At 55.7% G+C, this 8,480-nt stretch overlaps 1 protein-coding gene across 4 annotated transcripts; it reads right to left on the bottom strand.

The window, feature by feature from the left end:
• Positions 1–5,523: 5,523 nt before the first annotated feature.
• Positions 5,524–7,563, bottom strand: ACTA1 (actin alpha 1, skeletal muscle). Of its 4 annotated transcripts, XM_086627346.1 has the most exons (7): positions 7,435–7,563; positions 7,137–7,263; positions 6,939–7,025; positions 6,658–6,819; positions 6,247–6,438; positions 5,943–6,124; positions 5,524–5,796 (listed from the first exon to the last, which is right to left on the bottom strand). In XM_086627346.1, exons 1-7 carry the CDS (start codon positions 7,561–7,563, stop codon positions 5,653–5,655), a joined length of 1,023 nt encoding a protein of 340 aa, XP_086483472.1. In that variant the 3' UTR covers positions 5,524–5,652. The 4 variants fall into 4 exon arrangements, with proteins under 4 accessions (XP_086483472.1, XP_009983623.2, XP_086483464.1 ...); XM_009985321.2 differs by having other exon boundaries at positions 6,939–7,263; XM_086627338.1 differs by lacking the exon at positions 7,137–7,263 and having other exon boundaries at positions 6,939–7,134.
• Positions 7,564–8,480: the final 917 nt, after the last annotated feature.

Here is an 8,480-nt window from a genome sequence, read left to right as displayed (position 1 = left end):
CTTTGTGATTATGGTTGCCAAGGGGAATTAAAAAATCTTACAGAAGCAGAAACATTTGCCCCGGGAAATCTTGTTGGCTTCTTTTGGGTTGACCTGCTTTGGACCTCCTCCCATTTGCACGGCCCCCATCCCTCCCTCTGCAGCCAGCCATCTCCCTGCAGCCACAGGGAGGTTTGGGAAGGGCAGGACTGTCCTGTCTTGCACTGCCCTGGTGACCAGCCCTTCCTCTGCTCTCCGGTGTCCCCTTCCCAACACCACCCTGGCCAACACAGCACCAGTGACCTAAGCTCCACACCAGCCACATTAATGGCAATGTAAACTCATTTTATTTTGCACTCAAACAGATGAGATGACGTCTGGGTCTGAGGGACTAGTAGGTGTGAAATGAAGGGTCTCTGTCTCCTGTCACCACCTCAGTGCTGCCCGTTAGAGCACCTCTGTCCCTGTCTGCCTGCACCGGGCACTGGGGCAGCTCTTCCCTGGGAAAAGGACAGAGCTGCAGCCACACAGAGGTCCCCATACACTCATGTATGTACACTCATGTACACTCATGTACACTCATGTACACTCCCTCCCAGAGCGCTCCTGCTTCGGTGAAAGAGGACAACCTACCCAGAAGAGCTACAAGGCATGATCTCCTTTGCAAACACGACTCGAGTCCTCGTGGAAGAGCCCAGCTGTGTCGCAAAGAAATAAACACACCTCCGTGAGCCGGGGTCCTGCACTGACGCCTGCTGCCATTTGTCTGCATGCTGCTCATCTCTGAGTGTGTGTGAGAGCCCTTTTCTGAGGTGGTGCTCCCCCTTTTCCCTCCAGCAGTGAGATTTCTCAGCTTTAAAGCCTTGTTTTCCCTGGAAAGGAGAGAAGCTGCTGGAAGCTGAGCAGTGAGAGTGCAAGGGGGGGCAGGGATAGCATGTTTGGAGAAGAGCACGTATTACGGGTGGGAGGGATGTGCCAAGGAAGAAAGCTGCTTCCAGGGATCTATATATACACGGGTCCCCGAGGTGGGGTTACGGAGGGGCTCATTCCCGGGCTGCCTGCGGCACTCCCTGAACAACCGCAGCCAGAGTTGCCTCCGAGCTGCACGCTTTGGTTTTGGAGCATGGCCTTGAGCAGCCAAGACAAGACGGGGTTTGGCTGTGGTCCCTGCAGGCACAAGAGGACAAGCTGCCCAGGGTCGCTGCAGTGCTGGAAGCTGGCACGCTGCTGGCCCCAGCTTGGCACTGAGCAGTGTAGTTTTGAGGTTGACGGGATGCCCTGGGCGGGGGGAAGAAGGAGACTTTCAATGAAAGATTTCTCCATCACCTGTTCATCCCCATCATGCACAGGGCACGTCCCCAGTGAGAGCCAGTGATACTCCTGGCTTTCCCTGCTGCATAGCCATCAGAAACAGCTTTATTTTCCAGGTCCTGAACAAATGAAAAAAAGAGCCTTTGACAGCTGCAATTACAACTAACTTCCCAGGTTTCAAGCTGGACTCTTTCAGTCCCCTCAAAGGCTGTCCTGCCCCTAAGGGACTGACAAAGATCCCCAAAGCTGCCAGCAGTTCCCAGGAAAGAGCGTGAGGCCGGGGGATGCTCCAATGGCCCTGTCGCTAAAGCTGCCCACCCCAACTGGCATCTGTCCCATGTGGGAGCCCTTCACATCAGCACTGCCTGCAGTTATCCATCGGTCGATCAATAGGTTACAGTCACCCTCGTGCTATTTTTTCCAGCCCCAGGAGATGCACCATGGAAATCTGTACATCTGAATAGCTCTTTAAAGTATTTTTTAAAGAAAAATGCCTGTTCAGTTCAAAAAGAAGGAAAGAAGGAAAGAAGGAAAGAAAGAAGGAAAGAAGGAAAGAAAGAAAGGAAAGAAAGGAAGGAAGGAAGGAAGGAAGGAACCAACCAACCAACCAACCAACCAACCAACCAACCCTAACAGTGTTCCATGTGATCAGATTTTTTCTGTGAATTAATAAAACAGAAACAGCAAAAAATTCTCTTATAAATTAAAAGCATGTGAAGTTTTGAAGAATTGTGCTTGAAAAGGCTTAGTTTTAATGCTTCACTTTCAAAAATAAAGAAGTCACAGAATTTTTTGCCTAGGAGCTTCCTGTGAAAAATAATGGTAATCCTCAAGTGGCCTCTATTTTGTCCTTTTTGCTAAATCTCATTGAGCAAATGTTACTGGCCAGACGCCCGTGGGAGATTGAGAGCCAACTGGGTAGGCAGCGGAGCTGCACTGGTGTCAGCCTGAGAGGCTGCTCAGGTCCTCTCAGCAAAGCCAAACCCAATACATACTGTAGGTCAAAGTGGTTTTTGTTTGTGCGGTTTTGGAGCCCCAGGGGCAAAGCACATCAGGATGCCAGCTCCCTTTCCCAAACAGAGTCGTGACATTTTGTGGGAGGTGGCCCATCCCGGGCCACATTCTGCTCTCTGTGCAATGCAGATTATCACATTAGCAAAATCTCTATCAAAATGAAATTAGGAAGCACCTTCAGTGCCCTCTTCTTCTCCAGGATTCCCTTTGTTCTGCTCGGAGGCTTTCTCAAGCCTGTCCCTCAGAACCCAGGTTTTCCCTGATACTCAGCTTCTTAAATAATTTTGCTAATGGCCCAGACATCTGCAGACCCTGGGGAAGCTTAGGTCAAAGCCCAGTCATGGCTCTGCCTCCTGAGCTCATTTAAACATAATTTTTATCCCCACAAGGACTCTTTCTTTCTCTAGATTTTCCATCCCTTGGTGATATTTACATTCAGAGCAGTTTCTCCCATTGCCTGCTGGGCACAACTGCAGAGCCAACCTATGGAGGGCTGTCCTTGCAGGCTGCAGCCCCAGAGGTAGGAGGCTGTGGATCTACGACCCCAGAGGATGCTGCTGGTGCAGGCAAGAGCCACGCTGCCGTCACCCTCCCTCCCACGTCACATCAGTGTCCTGCATCCTTCCTTCTCTTCCCTTCTGCTCCTCAGCAGTCATATTTATTTCTTTGCCTCGCTCAAAACAAAGGATGCTGGTCCTGGAGATCCTTCACCTGCTGCCAACAGCAGTGTTACAGGTGCAGGGAGGATAATGAAATTATGGGGAAATACTCAGTGAAGACCAACTCCAGACTGGTGTGCACAAGCAAAATTTCCCAAAACACCTTCCCAACAACAGGCCTGGTGAGCCATGTGAAAACTCAACTCACCTGTTTCCAAACAATCTGTGTCTTCAATTGCTGAAAATCCCAAGGCCAAAAAAAAAAGGTGGTTTCAGGTTAAAAAATGTGGGTTTGTTTGAAATTAAAACCTGAGCAGGCTTGGTTTGGTAGGCTTAAATATGTATTGCACCTCAGTTCATCGATTCAGCAACCGAAACAACAAACCAGTCATTTTTTTCAGCTGTAAAAATGCACTTTTGGGCACTTAACTTCAGCAGGATGAAATTGGCACTAAGACTATTGAGAACACCTGATGCTGTGGGTTAGTCCGAGACAATACGCTGCCATTAGGGACAGTGGATGAGACGCCATCAGCAGTATCGGCAGTGCCCGTGCAAGGCCCTGGCTGCTGGAGGATTGCCCTCTGCCCACGGCTGTGCTCGTGCCAGTGGCCCTAAACCCAAGTTTGGCCCTGTGAAATCTAGGTCTTGGTTCAGAGGGAGGAAGCATCCCCTGCTCCTGCTGATTTTGATCAGGCCGGAGGAGAGTGGCTGGTTCAGCATCACACCTCCCAAAAATCAGCCCCTTCTGTTGTGGGTTTAGGACCCTAACTTTAACCATGCGGGTGGAAAAGCTGAGCCTGCACTGGTATCCCACGGCAAGCTCTGTCTCATCCATGAGGCTGCTTTTCTAACTGGAACTTTTAACTGTGCTTCTAAAACAGCCTTTTAATCAAACGGCAGAAGCAGGTCCTAAAATCCATCTTGTAACACCATTTAAGCCCCAACTAAACCCAAGATCAGGAGCCAAGTACTGAGGACTTAACTTCAAGGACTTAACCTCCCCAAGCCCAACAGGTGGAACCAAGAGCTGTCAGGTGGAATATGCGCCCCTACGCAACAACTTGCGCACACAGCAAGTAAAAGCTCGTGTTTTTAGAGCTCAGGCGGATTGGACTAGATGATCCTTTGAGGTCCCTTCCAATCCCTAACATTCTGTGATTCTGTTTGGATTTTAGGAAGCTCCTGCTTTCCTGTCCAACCCCAGTCCCTCAGAGAGGGACCTTGGCTCAGGAGCTGCTGGGGCTGCCCAGGGGCCTCCCTGCCCCCAGGTACCAAGGAAGGACCAGGCCAGCTCCTCCCGCAGGCTTTTCCTTTGGGATAAGGCTACAAGAAAGTGTACTCACGTCTGGGTCTCACTTCTATGCAGGTAAAATCAGCCAAAATGCAAAACAAATGTATCCTTAGCATAGGCACAGCAGAGCAAAAGCCTTCCTGGGCTGGACGTTCAGCTGAAAATCATCTTTTCTTCCCAGCATTGCTGTCTCCCACAGCAAAGGGATGTCCCAAAACTCAAGCACTGCTTTCCTGCCAGGGCCCTGTGCTCCAGGAGCCCTCCTCCAGAGGCTGCCTGCTTCTGCGCACATGCCCTGAGCCAGGGAGCTGTGCCAAGCCTGGCAGGTGTTAGGGTGGCTCCCCAAGGGATCTGAGCACCTGGTGAGGTGGAGGGTAGAGGCAAAGGGGGGCCCCAGAACCCCCCACCCCAGCATGAGAGAAGAGAGATGGAAAAGGGCAGCTTCCCCTTCTCCCACCCTTCTCTGCTCCCAGGGAGTCCCTGCATGAAGGATCTGGCCTGCATGAAGGGCTGGGCTACCGTGGGTTGCCGGTTGCTTTGCAGGCAACCCCTCATGCGTGACCAGCAGCAAGGGCAAGGGTGTCAAGCGGGGTGAGGAAGTGGCCCTGGCTGCCCTTGGGCCCCCGGGCTCCCAGGGACAGAGTGACGGCAGGCAGGTTTCCCATAAGCGGAGTGGAAAGCTCTTTATTTAACCTGCACCCGCCACCTGCCCTCAGCCCCAGCCTTGCCTCCGTCCATCACCCCTTGGAGCTGCACCAGCATGCCAGGGCTAGTTTTTCGGCAGGCTGAGCCAAATAAAGTCCTTTTCAAGCCAAGGCTCCAGGTAACCCTTTCTCCACCGGGTCTCGGAGGAGCACGCTGCAGAGTGGTGGGCACCCACCTTGCAGCGGCATGATGCAACACACAGCTACTCCCCAGGCTGCTCCGAGCACAGCTGAGCTGCCTGCAACCCAAGCAAGTCAGGCAGGGCTGGTGCCTCTGGTTAGGGTCCCCCTCTCTCCCCAGTCCTCCTCCTGACTGAGGAGCTCCAGCCCCACCACCCACCACCCTCCCTGTTGGACGGCGCACTACGTCAGCAAGTGATGGAAGAACCCGAGCAAATGATGACAGAAACAACCGCATTAGGGGTGTGACAGAATGACTGATGATTTAATGCTTCTTGAAGTTTTTTGTTTCCTTCCACAGGGCATTGGTTTTAAAAACAAACAAAACGAGGTAAAATAAATTAATTTATGTACACTTTACATACACTGTGTCACGTGGAGCTTTGCAGCAACAGTAACCAGAAATCGTTACAAAATAGAAAGTTACATGGCTGTTGCAGGCCCTCGGCAGCCTGCAACCTAGAAGGTCGTCATCCTGAGCGCGGTTGGCAAAGTGATCATGTAAACATGTTTAGAAGCATTTACGGTGGACAATGGATGGGCCAGCTTCATCGTATTCCTGCTTTGTGATCCACATCTGCTGGAAGGTGGACAGGGAGGCCAGGATAGAGCCACCGATCCAGACAGAGTACTTACGCTCAGGTGGGGCAATGATCTGGAAAAAGCCAAGAGAGCCGAGATCAGTAAACGAGCAACCGCTGCCGGCAGCAGGCAGAGGGGCGCGCACAGCCCCGCGCGCTGTTTGCGGGAGCGCAAGAGGCGGCTGCTCCTGCACCTGAGTCCTTCACGCTCCAGCCTTACCTTGATCTTCATTGTGCTGGGGGCCAGGGCTGTGATCTCCTTTTGCATGCGGTCAGCAATACCTGGGTACATGGTGGTACCCCCAGACATGACGTTGTTGGCGTACAGATCCTTCCTGATGTCAATGTCGCACTTCATGATGCTGTTGTAGGTGGTCTCATGGATGCCGGCGGACTCCATACCTGGGGGCAGGGAAGGGGAGGAAAGTAGGCACGAGTTAAGCACAAAGCCAGCGCTCTGCGGCAGGACCCAGGAGAGAGTGGAGAGCTGACAGGGGAGGAGGGAGGGAGGAGGGCTCACACACCGATGAAGGAAGGCTGGAAGAGGGTTTCTGGGCAGCGGAAACGTTCATTGCCGATGGTGATGACCTGCCCATCAGGCAGCTCATAGCTCTTTTCCAGGGAAGAGGAGGAGGCAGCAGTGGCCATCTCGTTCTCAAAGTCCAGCGCCACATAGCACAGCTTCTCCTTGATGTCACGGACGATCTCACGTTCAGCTGTCAGAGGCGACCAAAGGCATTAGTGATTGCAAAGAAGGAACAGGGAACGCTTGCATCTCCTCCATAGGTCTGCTGGGACTCCAGACCCCAGCCACAGGCAAACTGCCAACAGGGAGCACTCCCAGGGCTTGCGATGGGGCGAGAGGCTGCAGTGTCCCTGAAGGGGCAAGGGTTGGAAGCAAGAGGGGACGCTTTGGGAGAGGGAATATTGCTTACCTGTGGTGACGAAGGAATAGCCACGCTCAGTCAGGATCTTCATCAGGTAGTCAGTGAGGTCCCGGCCAGCCAGATCCAAGCGCATGATGGCATGGGGCAGGGCATACCCTTCATAGATGGGGACGTTGTGTGTCACACCATCACCGGAGTCCAGCACGATACCTGGGGAAACAGGAAGCAGCCACCTGAGACACAGTCTGCAGAGCACTTGTCAGCTGTAGGGGACCTGTCCTGGGTGTCCTCGCTTGGGGAAGAGGGACCAGTAGGACACTCGCACTCACCAGTGGTACGGCCAGAGGCATACAGGGACAGCACAGCCTGGATGGCCACGTACATGGCAGGGACGTTGAAGGTCTCAAACATGATTTGGGTCATCTTTTCACGGTTGGCTTTAGGGTTAAGGGGGGCCTCAGTGAGCAGGGTGGGGTGCTCCTCAGGGGCCACACGCAGCTCATTGTAGAAGGTGTGGTGCCAGATCTTCTCCATGTCGTCCCAGTTTGTGATGATGCCGTGTTCAATGGGATACTTCAGGGTCAGGATACCTCTCTTGCTCTGGGCTTCGTCTCCTACGTAGGAGTCCTTCTGACCCATACCCACCATGACGCCCTGCAGGGGAGGAAAGGTGAGGGCTCAGCAACCTCTCCACGGGTGGCAGCGCGGGGCTCCCCAGCGGGCCAGGCATCCCCCCTCCACGCAGCGGGCTGGGAGGCGGCCGGGACCCAGAGACACGGCTGTGGCCAGGCTCGGGGGGACGCTGGGAGGGGGACGGCGCCGTACCTGGTGGCGGGGGCGGCCCACGATGGAGGGGAACACGGCCCTGGGGGCGTCATCCCCGGCGAAGCCGGCCTTCACCAGGCCGGAGCCGTTGTCGCACACGAGCGCGGTGGTCTCGTCCTCGTCGCACATGGTGTCGGCTGTCTGCGGGGGCACAGGGGCGCGGGCTCAGCCTCACGGCCGGCCGGCGGCTGCACGGCGGGGGCGGCGGGGCCGCGGCGCTTACCTGGGCTGGCTGCGGACTTCACGCGTCGGGCCGCGGGCAGAGAGGCCTCCCGCTCCTCGCCGGGTAGCTCGTGGGCCGCCGCCGGCCGCCGAGCCTTTTATCGCGGCGGGCGGCGGCGGCGGCCGCCCCCAGGAATGCGGCCCCGGCCGTCGCCATATTTGGGCGTCGGGCCCGGCGCGGCCCCGGCCCGGCGCTGCCCAAAGAAGGCGCTCCTGGCCGCGGCCCAGGTGAGCCGGGCCCGGCCGTATAAGGAGCGTCTGCCGGGCCCCCCTCCGCCGCCCGCGGCCGGGGCCGAAATAATCCCCCGGCACTGCCGGGCCCGTTATGGGCAAAGCAGGTGGGGGCCGCGGCGGCGGGCGCGGGGCCGGACCGGGCCTCGCCGCGGGGGATGGAGGCCGGAGCGGGCCTGGGCCCGCCGGGGCGTGAGGGCGGAGCGGGCCGCGGCGCCCGGGGAGGCGGGGGGCGCGACGGGCCGCGGTCCGGGCTGCGAAGGGCAGTGCGGCCCTCGGCGATTCGGCTGCTCTCTGAAGGCGCGGGTTGAGGCGGGCGCCAGGGAGGAGAGGGGGTGGTGAGGGGAAGCCTTGAGGGACAAGGTGGATCTGCGGTTGGCACATAACGCCATCCTGCATGGCGACACGCAATGGCCCCTGTGAAAGCCACAGCTTCACACGCCGCATTAAGCCGTGTGTTTTTCCTTTCCTGTGATTTAAAAATGGAAAATAAGTGCAAGGGATAACATCTGTTAGGCAAACGCCTGAAGAGAAACCCAGTGAAGCATTAATCCCGGCGACCATCTGATCCTAGAATCCTGACGTGGCGTGAA

This window comes from Tauraco erythrolophus, chromosome 2, assembly GCF_009769465.1.
Source record: "Tauraco erythrolophus isolate bTauEry1 chromosome 2, bTauEry1.pri, whole genome shotgun sequence".
Classification (NCBI taxonomy): Eukaryota; Metazoa; Chordata; class Aves; order Musophagiformes; family Musophagidae; genus Tauraco; species Tauraco erythrolophus.
The sequence above is the reverse complement of the archived record's forward strand: the minus strand, read 5'-3'. Positions and strand labels throughout refer to the sequence as shown.